Consider the following 14251-nt stretch of genomic DNA (forward strand, 5'->3'; position numbering starts at 1 on the left):
GACATTATCGATGCATACCAAGAAAGAAACCAAAGGGCTTAATATAGCGACCATTTTGGGTAAAGAGATAAGCTAATGAAAGGTTGCGTAGAATTCACTGCCACGCATTTGGTTGTAGGAACAAAAGTTCTCGATTGCCTTTTCCTAGATAAAACCGTATAAAACCTGAGACTGAAAGACCCTCACTTCAGTCAGTCATCTTGTGAAAGGAGTTGCATAACATTTGTTGATTTGGTGTCTGGCAAAAAAAAAAGTATGATTTGGCCACCTTTCATTCATGGTGAAAATATTATCATGGCTTGCAAAGTGAGACCGCTGTTTTTGTCCGGTACAGAAAATGCTCACCACTGTGAAGAATAAATAAATAAATAAATAAATAAAAGAACTGTTTGAGTTTGTAGAGAATTAAACCCAGGTCTCCAGAATACGAGCTCAGTATGTTACATCGAAGTGGTTGTGGGCAGGGCATGTAATGCGAAGGCAAGATAACCGTCATTAAGGGCAACAGAGTGGATCCCTAGAGAAGGCAAGCGTGGCAGTGGGCGGCAGAAAGTTTCAAGAAGTTTGCGGTGATAAAGTGGTCGCAGCTAGCACAGGACCGACCTTGATAATTGGAGATCCATGGGAGAGGCCTTTGCCCTGCAGTGGGTGTAGACAGGCTGATGATGATGATGATGGCGCTGACATTACCACCATGCTACTGAGCACGTTGCTGGGGGCGGAACAACGGCTAGTGAAGGACGTGTTGTGCTGACGTATTGCGTGACTAATGAACATGATGGCACATGAGTAGAACAGATGCCCGCCAGCAGCCACTGTGAATTGTGATTCTGAAGACCTGCAGTGTGAAGTGTTGCCAGTCGGACTGTCCGAGTAATTCACACCAAAAGGCAAAGAAACAGTAGTGAAGAAAGAGACATAAATATCATGTAGCAGTAAAGAAGTCTGATTATACTGAACAAGTTAAGAACGGTAATCACTCGTGTAAGTATCACTCTGCCTAAGCGACGGACTCGGATGTCAGCCGGTGCGTGTGTTTTGAAAGGAGATTGTAATTGGTGCGCTTCAATTTCCTCTTTAGACGGCTTCGTTGTCGTCTTCGTGGAAAGCCCACCATGTTAAGCCCCACTCAAATTCAAACGAAGCAGTCAGCGAAGACTTCTTCGAGGAGACGGCATCAAAGTCAGCAACAATGCAGGCTCCTTTCCTGTCTAAGCCAATAAGTGACGCCAGCGCCACCTTTTTTCGTATTAATGTTGTCACAAAATAACTTGTTCTTTTATTGAAATATTTAGTATAATTTCCTAGTGGTGAAGGTGATTTCGCGTAATTTTTAAATCAGTTAATGTTTGTAATAATAACGGTAATATTATTAACGAAACCTGTGGCTCGCATTCCTCAACATGTCTGCTACGAGGTTGTTGTCTGCGTTGGCGTTGCGTTTGGGACTGCTGCGCCGTTCCAATTCTTATTCCTTTAGTCGTCTAGTTCGACTGCTTTCTAAGCTGTCTACCAAGCTGTCCGCAAATTGGAACGCAGCCAATGAATGCACGATACCATTTGCTCTTTTTCTCACGTAGTTTGTTTGTGGTCGCTGCAGTAGTTTATAAGCATATTAAGTCCACAAAATCAGGGAAACGGCTCGTGCAATGTTAAAAATATACCCAGTGACGCACTAGCTGCGCCACGCGGAGTAACATCCGGCTGCAGTGATGATGCACAGCGGCAACTTCCGTTGCTGTTCTTAACTTGTTGCAAGCAGACTTGAGTGCCCCGAGGTGTGTTCTTTGATGTTGTCATCCTTTTTCACTGTGCTTTTGTGCAGCTGGAGCAGGACTTGGCGGAGTTGCGTGCCCTGCAGGCCGGAGCGCAGCGCAGCCGGGTGCAGCAGCTGCTGCTGGTCGAGGTGCGCAAGCTCGAGACGGAGCTACTAAGGGAAAAGGAGCGGCTTGGCTCGGCTACGGGCGGCTCCTCTCCCGCCTCCCAGCCCACACAGCCACGCAGCACAGTCTTCAAAACAAAGATCACCGACTACGGTGAGCACTTGGTAGTTGCGAACATTCTAGGGTCTCTTTCATGTCTGTGACTCTTTCATAAGATTTCATCTCATTCTTTTTCATTTTCATTTCTTCTATTCTTTCATTTGTTTCATTTCTTTCATTTCATTTTAACAGAGTCCTCGCCGATTCATTGTTTCTGCCCCCAATGTACATATCATTACGCAGTGATCACCAATACAGAGTTGGCGTTCCTTTCAGCCATATGAACGAATATTTCAACTGTTTCGTCCCCAAAACTTACGGTGACTGGAACCACCTTCTCGCATTCATTGCATCAATCACGCCTTCAAAATGGCGATTTCTAACACTAAATTGTAATTTATTGTAGCAGTGCTTTCTTGCTGTATGTTCTCTTTTCTTTTTGTTAGCCTACTCCTCTCTGTAATGCCCAGTGCTTTGAGAGTAAATAAATGAAATGAAATGAAATTAACACTGCGGGGCACCGTTGTGCATTGGAGTGTGTGAGCAGAGCAGTCAGGTCAGCACTGCTGATGCCATCAGTGAAAGACAGTGTACCACAAAAGGAAGCGTGTATTATGAGGGGAACCTTGGGATACCTCTAGACGGTTGATCCTTTAGCTGCTGCTTTGACGACAAATTGCTTCCAACAGCTATTTTGGGACAAACTGCACAGGCGTGCTTTATCTGTTGTAAGTTAGTTCAGTCTTCCTGGTGTGGCAGTGCCCTGGTTTCGCACAGGTGCCATTCATGAATTCAGAAAGTAGAGTGCAAAGGACGTGAACAAAGAACCCCAAAGTGAACAAAGTGGGACAAAGAACAGGTAGGATAGGGGAAAAAGAAGCAGACAAATCCGCGCTTCGCGCTCTTCTTATTTTTTGAAGCCACGAACCGCTTGCCCAACAAAGCGTTTTGTTAAGTCATTCATGAAGTTCAGAAATTTACTTGCAGTGACGTTCATCTGTGAGTACTCTGACATTTGAGGCATCTGTCTCGCTTCAAGCCGGTGATTGCTTCATTTGCATGACTGATCGCTGGCCTTTCGTAGTCATGTGAATTGGTGGGGTGGCTGGCTGCATAGGCTGTAGCTTCCACTCCACATAGAACAGAGGAAATTTTTATTAAATTGTGTAGCTTCTGATAAAACTGTACACCTTTTTACTACCATTACCGTTTTTTTTTTTTTTTTTTCCAGAACTTAATTTGTTTTTCGTGTGCTCCAGTAAATTCTGATGCCATTTGCTTATCAGTCACTGATATAAATGAATCGAGAAGCAATACAATGAATGTTGCTTCTGCAATGGGTGTCTGGATGTACCAGCTGTTTGAAAAGAGCTCGAATGAAGTGAACTGTAAACCCCATTAGCAATTGAGTGTGATACTGTATTCCAGCATTTGTGCTGCGCGATTAGTGCCCCATTGTTGGCTCTCGCTCGTTTCCAGCCTGGGACCAGTCGGACAAGTTTGTCAAGCTGTACATCACCCTCCCCGGAGTCCACGAAATTCCCTCCGAGAACGTCAAGTCGGTGTTTGGCACACGGTGAGTGCTGCGTCGTCCCTGGCTCCTTGTAACAATTTTTATGCCCAGTTCAGCAACACTTGAAAAAAATTCAGCAGAGGTCCTGTGCATAGAATGCTCTAGAAGTTTAAGAACAGGAATGGGGAAATATTCTTGCTTGTATAGTACATTCAGCTCTGGTTTGTCTAGTTTCGCACATCTTTCGACGCAGTAATGCACTCCTGTTGCAACTCATTACATACCATGCGGAAAAAGTTTTTTTTTTTTTGTGGTTTTCTTTAAAGTTTTTTATGTGCAAAGACAGTTTGACTCATATTTCCCAGGCAGATAAAGATGAAACTAACAAAATGTGCTTTTTAATGATGTATGTAGTCTTCCTTTTATACAGTAAAGCGGGCTTGTTTAATAAACGTGTTTTTTAGATATGTTTAATATATTGAGCGGAGTTAAAAACAAAAACACGGTGTTGAAACTGAGGCTTCAGCTTTTTTTCAATGAACATTGTATTTCGGTATAGCAAGTTGACATTAGTACATCCCCATGTTGCAGTAGTTTTTTGTTTTTATTTTAATATTATGGATGTCACCCAAAATAGCTGTACTAGCAGCATACGTGCCTAATTGTTCTCCATGAAATGACGTGAAACTGAGATGTTTTACAATTTAGTGGATGTGTGGGAATATCAAATTCGGGACTGCAAATCAATTTAACTCTTTCGGGACCGCCGGAAAAAGTGATGAAAAAGGGAGGTCTCGGTACAAATTTTTTTTTTTACATAAAGCAAAGGTACCATCCTGCCTTAGCATATACCAAAATGCAGCTAATTATATGTTCTTTGACATACAATACCAGGTTTTACTTCAACGCTGACGATAGAACCATGAAAAAATCTGAAACTAAAAACTGCGTAAAAAAACTACAGAAAAAGATCGAAAAAAGCGTAAATATAGAAATATTAAAAAAGAATAAAATTATTTCAGGATATACAAAACCTAACACAATGCTTTGTTTCTTTATTGAGAAAGTTTGATGCGGCTAGGTGTAACTGGTTTTTTGTTTTGTGTGTGATCTCTTTGGCACTAGAGACATGGCTACGTCATCGCCCAGGTACACGCCGGGCTCTTGTCTCGGCGAAAACTTGATCCGTTTCTGCGCTGGTGGCAGGAGATCACCACCATAGGTAGTTAACACCCTAGCGAATAAATATAAACCAGCCAGAACATAGTTCGAGCGCACATACCTACTCCAGAGCCAATTGAAACCGAAACCAACACCCACCTTTGAGCGCGATTTGATGTTCCAGGCTTATCGACACCCGAATCCTCACTCGAGCTGAAATCCGATCTCTAAAGCCGCATTTCGACTCTTCACTGCCACTCTCATCATGAAAATCCACAGTAGAAGGCGAAGATATGCGAGCCGAGACGAGGCGGATTTCTTATCGCGCTCGCACGAGTATGACGCCATGTTTGTTTACATTCGAAACCACTGCCCGTCAGAATAAAATATCTGACGCGTTGCCGCCTGGCGATAAAAAAAGAAACTTCACAAAAGAGAAAACTCCAGTTTTCAAACTATCTCCTAGATGTCGCTAGGTGTTCCATCGAGCGAAAATTTGTATTCTGCAGGCTCGCGAAACCATCGATCATATGTGATCAATGGCCTATGGAGCAGTCCCGAAAGAGTTAAACACTGACTGCGATTCAAATAGGATATTTTCAAATCCAACTATTACGAGTACTGTAAATCGAATAGAATATTTTAAAATATAGATATATTTGCTTAAGTGTGTATAGAGCTCCAAAAATAGCTACAAAAAATGTAACCTAGGCGGTCAGGACTTACCACAATTGAGTGTTCGTTCATAAAGTAGTCTGACTAGGAAACAATGGGAAAAAAAAATTAAATATGAAAGATTAAGATAAGCTGGCAAAGGAGTGGAACAAAGATGTGGCATACATTACCACGAAGAAATGCAGGTTCCTCAACATGTCAGCAATGTAGGAAGTATATTTGACTGGCTGCACACCCTCAAGTCATTGAAAAAAAAAATCCATTGATAATGGCTGCTGTAACCTTACTGCGAGCCTACAAGTTATAATACTTGGTTTTTCACTTGTGCTACTGCAGTACAAAATTTTTAATTTGCAGATGTTCTAATTAATTGCCTTAATAATAAATTAGGTGATACTGGCACTACCAGCTCTATTTCTTGTGTGTGGGCTTATGGGGACCCAAAATTTGAGAATACACACAGAAAAAATTGTTTTGCTTCAAATAAAAAAGTCAGGACTGAAAGGGTTACTTGTCATATGACCTGTAATAGCTCTCCTCCTTATTAAAGCGACAGCTTTCTTAGTGAGACTCATGACGATATGTCATGGAACTAATGCGTTTTCCCGTAGACTTGTTGGCCGACTGGAAATCTCTGATAAGATCTGTGGGCAGGTGCATGCGTGAGACCGGACTTCCATTGTGTCAAAACGGTTACGCAAAATAGGAATGCTTCTAGATAACTATACACACATCGACCATGAAGAAGGATTGCAATAGTGCACCTCTTACGTGGTTTGTAGATGCATGTACTTAGTGCGCAGAAAATTGTCGCGGGGGTTCGTTCTTCATTTGCAATCTGGGTCTTTAAAGATTTTACGATCGATTATATGCACTTTCCCTTCCTTAACTCTTTTGGCACCGCCGAAAAAAGTCATGAAAAAGGTAGGTCTCGGTACAAATTTTTTATGACATAAAGCAAAGGCACCATCCTGCCTTAGCATATACCAAGATGCAGCTAATTATATGTTCTTTGACATACAATACCAAGTTTTACTTCAACACTGACGATAGAACCATGAAAAAATCTTAAAGTTTGAACTTCGTAAAAAAACTACAGAAAAAGATAGAAAAAAGCGTAAATATAAAAATATTAAAAAAGAATACAATTATTTCAGGATATACAAAACCTAACACAATGCTTTGTTTCTTCATCGCGAAAGTTTGATGTGGCTAGCTGTAACTGGTTTTTTGATTTGTGTGTGATCTCTTTGGCACTAGGGCCATGGCTACGTCGTTGCCCAGGTACACGCCGGGCTCTCGTCTTGGTGAAAACTTGATTCGTTTCTGTGCTGGTGGCAGGAGATCACCACCATAGGTAGTCAACACCCTAGCGAACAAATATAAACCAGCCAGAACATATTTCGAGCGCACATACCTACTCCAGAGCCAATTGAAACCGAAAGCAACACCCATCTTTGAGCGCGATTTGCTGTTCCAGGCTGATCGACACCTGAATCCTCACTCGAGCTGAAATCCGATCTCTAAAGCCGCATTTCGACTCTTCACTGCCACTCTCATCGTTAAAATCCACAGTAGAAGGCGAAGATATGCGAGACGAGACGAGGCGGATTTCTTATCGCGCTCGCGCGAGTATGATGCCATGTTTGTTTACATTCGAAACCACTGCCCGTCAGAATAAAATATCTGATGCGTTACCGCCTGGTGATAAAAAAAGAAACTTCACAAAGGAGAAAACTCCAGTTTTCAAACTATCTTCTAGATGTCGCTAGGTGTTCCATCGAGTGAAAATTTGTATTCTGCAGGCTCGCGAAACCATCGATCATATGTGATCGATGACCTATGGAGCGGTCCCGAAAGAGTTAAGGGGGTACGTGGGTCTTAGAATGGCCAAAAATCGCGAAAAAACGTGTTTTGAGAAAAATACGTTTTTGAAGCCTTTGTAACTTCAAGAACCTACTCTAAAAGTTTCACCGCTGAATTCGATCGAAAAGTGTCCAAAAATTATCTTTGTAAACTGACGGCGACCCCAAATTGTCGAAAATCAGGAAAGAAATGCTTGAACTTTGTGCGCGCACCATGCGCGAAGGAGACGACTGGCGGCAGCCATCTTGGACGCATTTTGAAAGTCGTTTGTTTGGGCGTATTTTGCGATATTTCAAAATGGCGTAGCATGGCGAGGGCCGTCGCTCTCGCCATTTTTCGAAAGGTCACTTACGAGCCCCTGATTGGCCAGACCGCACGCGCGCGAGGCGAGCCCCTCGTATTGCGTCTCTGATTGGGCGGTGCGGTGAACCCGGCACCTTTTGGGTTTGTATTTTTGTTTTTCTTTCCTCGCGTTCGCCCCCACGGTAGTTTATCTCATCGTGTCTTTTTCTCTCTGCTGCTGCAATTTGGTGCAATGTGTTCTTTTTCGTGCTACAATGCCGGGAGATGTTCGGATAAAAAAAACTACGCGCCAAGCGTACGGAACGCAGCGGAAACGCGCGTGGAACGCGGGGACGACATCGCCTGTTGCGTCTAAGACAGAAGATTTTTCGGAATCTCTGGCCGTGGCAAGTTGCAGTGCTTCAGGCATCAGCAAACCATCATCCGGCTCCTCAAGTGCCAATTAGGACCGCATTGACACCGTGTATTACACCGCTGGTGAATCTGCCGAGCGTGCTAAACATGCGGCGGATGTAGCGTTTGGCGTCACAGTCGGCGACAGAGCGCAAGTTCAAACTTTTGGACAGAGAACCCTAGCGAGAGCTCGGAAAGTGGCACGGAATTTGTCACCGTGGACTTGGACGTGATAAATCCGTGATAATCATTGCATTCGTATTGAATTTCTCTAGCAGGTGATGCTATTTGTACAACCCTAGTGTTGATCACAAAATTGCAATATCCAGCTACGGCCCTGCAGTTTTTAGTTTTGAGGGATCCCTCTCCCCCTTACTGGGTGTTTTTTTTTATCTTGCAGTTGAATTATGATGATAAGACTGGTATTATTGCATTCGTATTGAATTGCTCTAGCAGGTGATGCTATTTGTACAGCCCTAGCGTTGATTAGAAAATTGCAATTCACCTACGTCTTTGCTTTACCGTAAAATCCCGAGCAAGCGCCCCCCCTGTGGTAACAGATAATTTGAGGAATTTTTGAGGGGGGCCCTTGCTCGGTCGTCGACCGAAATTCAAAATGGCGGCATATTATCCCGAGCAAGCGCCCCCTCCCCCCTCCCCCAATACCTATCCCGCGAAAGTTTTTACGGTAGCGGACCGGAACTCAATATGGACGCAAAACACTCGCTGAGAAAAGAAATAACTTTATTTCCACCTCTTGATGTATTGCGACGATGCTGCGAAGTTCCCGAGCTTCAGGTTGTCCGCGATTTTTCTGGCCTCTTCAGCCAACAGCCTGTTGCTGACGGCACGACCGGCGCTCCTCTCACTCTCGAAAAATTCAAAAAGAGCGTCGTCTAGTTCTTCACTGAATACAGGCGCACCATTGCTTAGTTTCCGTTGTGCCTTTCCTTTTCCGTAGCTGCGCTGTAGTACGGTTTCAAAGTTCTTGTCCCATTCGCGCACTCTCTTCCGGTCGATCCCGAAATGCCGCGCAGTCGCGTGCACGTTTCTGCCGGTTTGTCGATGCCATTCTACAACCTCAACCTTTTTTTTCACTGTGTACGAATGCATCCTTCTCGCTTATGTCCCGCACACGTGGGACGGTCCACACGTTTTTCGATAATGGCAAATGTCGACTGACAGCAGCTATGCTGGCTCCGGCTGACTCACGTTTCGGCCAGCTTCGGCTTCGGTCGTGTGCTGGCTACGCATGGGGAACGGATACTGCACGAGACATACGTAAGCCCAAACAGTTTATTTTTCCAAAAAATTGCATCATTCTATAATTTAACATGCAAATATTTAGCAAAAAAAGAAAAGAAAATACTAAACAACTAGGTAAGAGGTTTTGTGAAAATGGGTGAAGCGCCGGAAAAGGTTAAAAAAAGGCAGGGGGCGCTTGCTCGGGATTTGGCGCAAATTTCAAATCACTCGAGAATGGAGGGGGGGCGCTTGTCCGGGTAGGGGCGCTTGCTCGGGATTTTACGGTAGTTTTGAAAATCATAATGGAATAATGTCACTTTTTCATTGGCTGCTGTGCTTTAGCATTACAGGTAGCTGAAGAGATTGCAGTATGTGATGTGTGGGCTTGTATGTAGTTTTCAGAGGCACTGGAATAAACCGGGAAATAGTAAATCTGGTTTCTGAAGTTTATTAGGAGAAAATCTACTTTTTCTCAAAACCCGCCGCGGTGGCTCAGTGGCTAAGGCGTTGCGCTGCTGAGCACGAGGTCGCGGGTTCGATTCCCGGCTGCGGCGGCCGCTTTTCTGATGGAGGCGAAAAGCAAAAACGCCAGTGTGTACGAGATTTCGGCGCACGTTAAAGATCCCCAGGTGGTCAAAATTAATCCGGAGCCCTCCACTACGGCGCACCTCATCGCCTGCATTGCGTCGGCGCGTTAAACCCAACAATCAATCAATACTTTTTCTCAACCGTTTTCCGAGATTATGCTTGGCTTTACGCTGAATGTTTTGCGCTAATTTTTGTGGTACAGGCACATACTTAGTGTGCTTTTCTTCACGAAAAACTGAGCTACACAGTGATGCCATTTTTGTTATTGTAGCTGTGCTGTAACAAAAGTTACCATGATCGGAAACTTCAAATACATTTTTCTCAGTTTCTTTTTTTGCGAGACCGTTCTCCGCCTTGCGGAGGCTTTTGTTATGTTGCTCTTGAGCTAGGATGACAAGACTGGTATCATTGTATTCGTATTGAATTGATCTAGCAGGCTATGCTATTTTTATCACTCTGACGCTGTTCACCTACAAGAAAAATTGAGTAATGATGAAATAATTTTATAGAAATTGTTGGTATAAAATGTTCACTTTTTTCATACTTTGCAAAAGATTTGAAATGAATAAAAATAGCATAGCCTGGTAGAGTGGACCTTTGGCACTATGTCCATATAATTCATCTTTGAGCTTGATAAAGCGAAATAGCTCTAAACCCCAGTAAGAAATGCCTCAATAAATTCATTTCAAATCACTGTATTTCTTCAACAAATTCTCCTATGTTAAAACCAACTACATATTTGAAATCAGCATAACAAACTGCTCAAGACTGCCAATTTTCATCAAGCTGACACTAAAAATAAAAAAAAATTGTTCAAAGACCAAAGTTGAGCAAACCTTAAAGAAAGTTGAGAGAGGCGAGAAAGCTAAACGTTTTGCTTGTAAAGTGTGTACGGCCGGCTAAGCCTTCTTGTAATGGAGGATGTTGTGATGAACATGGGGATATCCAAGAGTAATTTAGGATTCCCCTCTGTGGCACCAATTGTGGTACCCGTGTGCCACCATTCGAGTTTTACGCTTACTCGAAGCATTAAAAGGGGCCATGGAGACGAAATACTAGTTAGGTTCACTGAAGAGCCTGCTTTGTCTTGATCACAATGCCAGTACCAGTTCTATCGCAAACTTCGACGAAATAATGGAGTCATTAAAGGGAACCCTGCAACACTCCCTGGGCAGTGCAAATAAAGCGGCGCAACGTTTAGCTTGCACTGCCAGGGATACCCGAGCCCAATATTACACGTGCAAGTGGAGCGGTGAGCACGCAAATTGCTGTGAAAGAGGTGGAAAATCCAACTGTCAGGGGTGGAAGCGCTGCTCCATTTGCTCCACGCTGCTTCAATGTGCTTTCTTGCTCCATACTGCTCCAAAAGGCAGTATTGCTCCGAAACTGCTCCAAAGCGCTGCCGCAAGATGTGAGGCAACTGTGAGGCGATGATCAATGCCAGCTGCATTGAGCACGGAAGCTATCAATCTCGACAGGGCGTGCTAGTCTGTGCTTATTGTAAAAAGCAAAAATTACAGCAGTTGTTATTGTTCATCCGGACCTTTGTCATTTTATCTTACCAAGAGTGTGCTTGCCATTCCAAAGGTTAGGGGTGCCCTGTTCACGAATATGAGGTAACATTGATGCACTGGCACAAGCGAGAGTGGAGATTCTGTTAAGCTAGCTATCTGCAAGTAATCAGTTGCGTAGGTGTCATGCCCAACACTGCCTTTTTCTTGCGGGGGGGGGGGTAGTATGGTAGTATAATGTGACTGGGGGGAGGGTGTGGAGGCACATCCTCCCCCCATTGGAAGCCTGCTGTTCACGCTTGAAAAAACACAATGCATTTGCACAGCATTTTTGCGTAGAAGCACGTATATTACTTGGTCAATAATGTGAATAATACCCTAGAATATTTTTATCCTTTGTTTTGTGAACAGGAACATTTATTTTTACTTTCTCTGGAATCTAGTCAGGTTTAGTTCAGATTATCTCCAGTTTCCTCTTAGTTTCTTTCCCTCCTAACTTCTTCCTCTGTCAGGTTTTTTCTTTTTTTTTCTATAGTCCCGTTAGGTGTAGAATGAAGGTAAATTTTCTTAGGTGCAAGACAGACCATTTTGCCTAGCTCTGGTCTTCTCATGGTTGTTTCTCGTCACTGTAATTCTTATTTTTTACTTGTCTGAAGTCTAGTTAGGTGCAGCTGTTTAAAGCATTGCTTATCTCTAGTTTTTTTCTTGGTGATTGCTCTGTTAGATGGGATGCTTTTATTCTGGGAACGTATATTTTTCTAACTTGCTGAAAAAGTGGTCTGGTTGGTATTGATAGAACGTTGAGTAAAAGCCATTTGATTTTTTTTTTTGTGCTTACCAGAATGAAAAACTGCAAATAAATGATGTTTTGATCTAGAGGTCTGCTCCCAAACGGACTTAAACTGCTCCAAAATTCCTTTTGGTTCTCCAAAGCTGCTCCAAAACTAACCCATTACTGCTCCAAAGCTGCTCCTAAAGAGCGTTATTTCTGCTCCCTGAGCTGCTCCACAAGGCTCAAGCCCGCTTCCACCCCTGAACTGTGCTCTCTTTCAATTTCCCTCATTATGCACCACTGGCACCACCGAAATGACGTCATTTGTGTGGTAATGGTCCTATTGGCTGTTGCTGGTGGACTTCACGGCTTCTTGCTCACATTTCCTGTGACGATCTGCCGTCGTCGGCGCTCTGTACCAACCTCTTCTATGCCTCAACATGTGCGCACAGTTTTGGCGTTTCTTTTGTGTTTCGAGTGCGCGTGGAGTTTGAGTGACGAGCTCAATACTTCCCTTTCAACCAGACCACTCGACAGCAAACGTTTATTGCTTCAAAAAAATGCCCTACCAGCCTGAATGTGCGCTTGCGAGCAGGCAGTCATGCCTGCTTTTTTGTTGCACCAAACTGGAAATAGACCCCTCCACGTTGCGGAGAAAAGGAGAAAACTCCCCGGCCTGTGATATATTGAAGGCCTCCAAAGGGAATGCCGTGAGCCACCCCACTCTCCGGGAGAGAGCGCGCAGCTTTCGTCGCATTGTCCACCATCGAGTTGAGAGGGAACGATTCTGCGCGATTTGTCATCACGCGTACTTTTGGTGATAGTGAACAGATTTTCATAATTCTTGCGAGAGGGGATTGCTGGGAACATAGTCTTTACCCCAAAATACATTCCAAGTAGTTAATTGGAAGTGAGTGCTGCAGGGTCCCTTTAATGAAAACAGATGAAGCAGTGGCGACTCCCCAATCACTTTCTCGCGAATTCTACATGACGTCGTGGGACTTGATTGTGCGATTGGCAGCCAGCAACCTAAGCCACCGCCAAAAAACATGACAGGGCAACTGTAGTGGGGTCTCTAGTTTGGTTTGATCATATTGCTTGAATGCTACTGCGCATTAACACAGATAACTACATTTCTTGCCCTGGCCCATATTACGTTACTCTTGCCCTTACTTTGTCTCTGTGACATGAAATTTGCAAGCTTTGCAATATTACGGGCAAACCCTTTAGGGGATGGGGCTCTTGGCGTCTCCTGTCATCGTTGTAATCTTTGTCTCATGTAGTCACGGTACTAAAACATCAGGAAACACCAGGCACGTGACTCGTACTAAAAAAAAAACGCCGGCACACTCGTTTGCGCCTCGCGCTAGAGAGCTTTGTGCTTCAAAAACAGGAGGCTTTGGCAGCAAAGCTGTGTACCTCTACCCCACCCCAACGGTTTCATTTCCGTTGGCAAAAACGCCAGGGTGCCAAGAATACACTTATACACTTGCTTCGCCCTTCCCCAGATTTCACAATAGGGAAGCTAGCGCGCCATTTTTCTTGTCTTTTCGGTTGAAAAAAAAGCATCTTTCATGGCTTGAGTGAAGCTGAGTGAGTTGCCAAAGGCTAGTTCTTTAAGATTGAACAGAGTTATGTTTTGCCTTCAGGGCCCCTTTAAAGGAGCCATGAAGAGAAAACACAAGTTTGGTTCATTCAAAAGATTGCCTCGGTAGAACCATAACGACGCCACTTATAACGCAAACTTCGCTCAAATAAGCTACATAATTAGGAAAAAAGGAAATGACCATGCGACCCACCAGCTCATTTTCCGCAACAGAACCTATGATGTCACTCGAGAATGCTCTGCGATTGGCGGAGGCCGGCAAAAGCAAACGCATGTTAGGCAGGGCTTACAGTTTGCATAGCGAGCTAAATGCCCGTGAAACATACTGCACATTCTTTTTATGACAAAGAACGGTGGAGTAAATGGTTGAAGTTCCGAACGAACACGCAAGCGTGTGCGCCAATGAGTACGAAACTACCGCCAGCCGAACTCGACATCTCGCCGTCGCCACCGTCGCGCAGACAAATTTTCGGGTTCAAGGCTCTTCGGGCCAACGAACCGTCCCAGCACGCACAGCCGCGACCTTGCTTGGTATCGTAATCCCTTCACAGGAGGTTGACCGTCATATCGCCAACCAGCAAAGGTAAAAATAGAAACAAGGGGAGTAAGGAACGCAGAGCAGCAACGAGATAGTGC

At 44.1% G+C, this 14251-nt stretch overlaps 1 protein-coding gene across 1 annotated transcript in view; it reads left to right on the plus strand.

Annotated features, from left to right (window-relative positions):
- Window positions 1-14251, plus strand: part of LOC144172338 (calcyclin-binding protein) — a 29341-nt gene that overhangs the window by 3800 nt on the left and 11290 nt on the right. The window contains exons 3-4 of the mRNA XM_077701097.1: window positions 1826-2036; window positions 3462-3558. Coding sequence (XP_077557223.1) covers window positions 1826-2036; window positions 3462-3558 — 308 coding nt within the window. The remainder of the gene's footprint in view (window positions 1-1825; window positions 2037-3461; window positions 3559-14251) is intronic.

Source organism: Haemaphysalis longicornis, unplaced genomic scaffold (assembly GCF_048455015.1).
Source record: "Haemaphysalis longicornis isolate Haplotype H1 unplaced genomic scaffold, Haemaphysalis longicornis Haplotype H1 scaffold_20, whole genome shotgun sequence".
Taxonomy (NCBI): Eukaryota; Metazoa; Arthropoda; class Arachnida; order Ixodida; family Ixodidae; genus Haemaphysalis; species Haemaphysalis longicornis.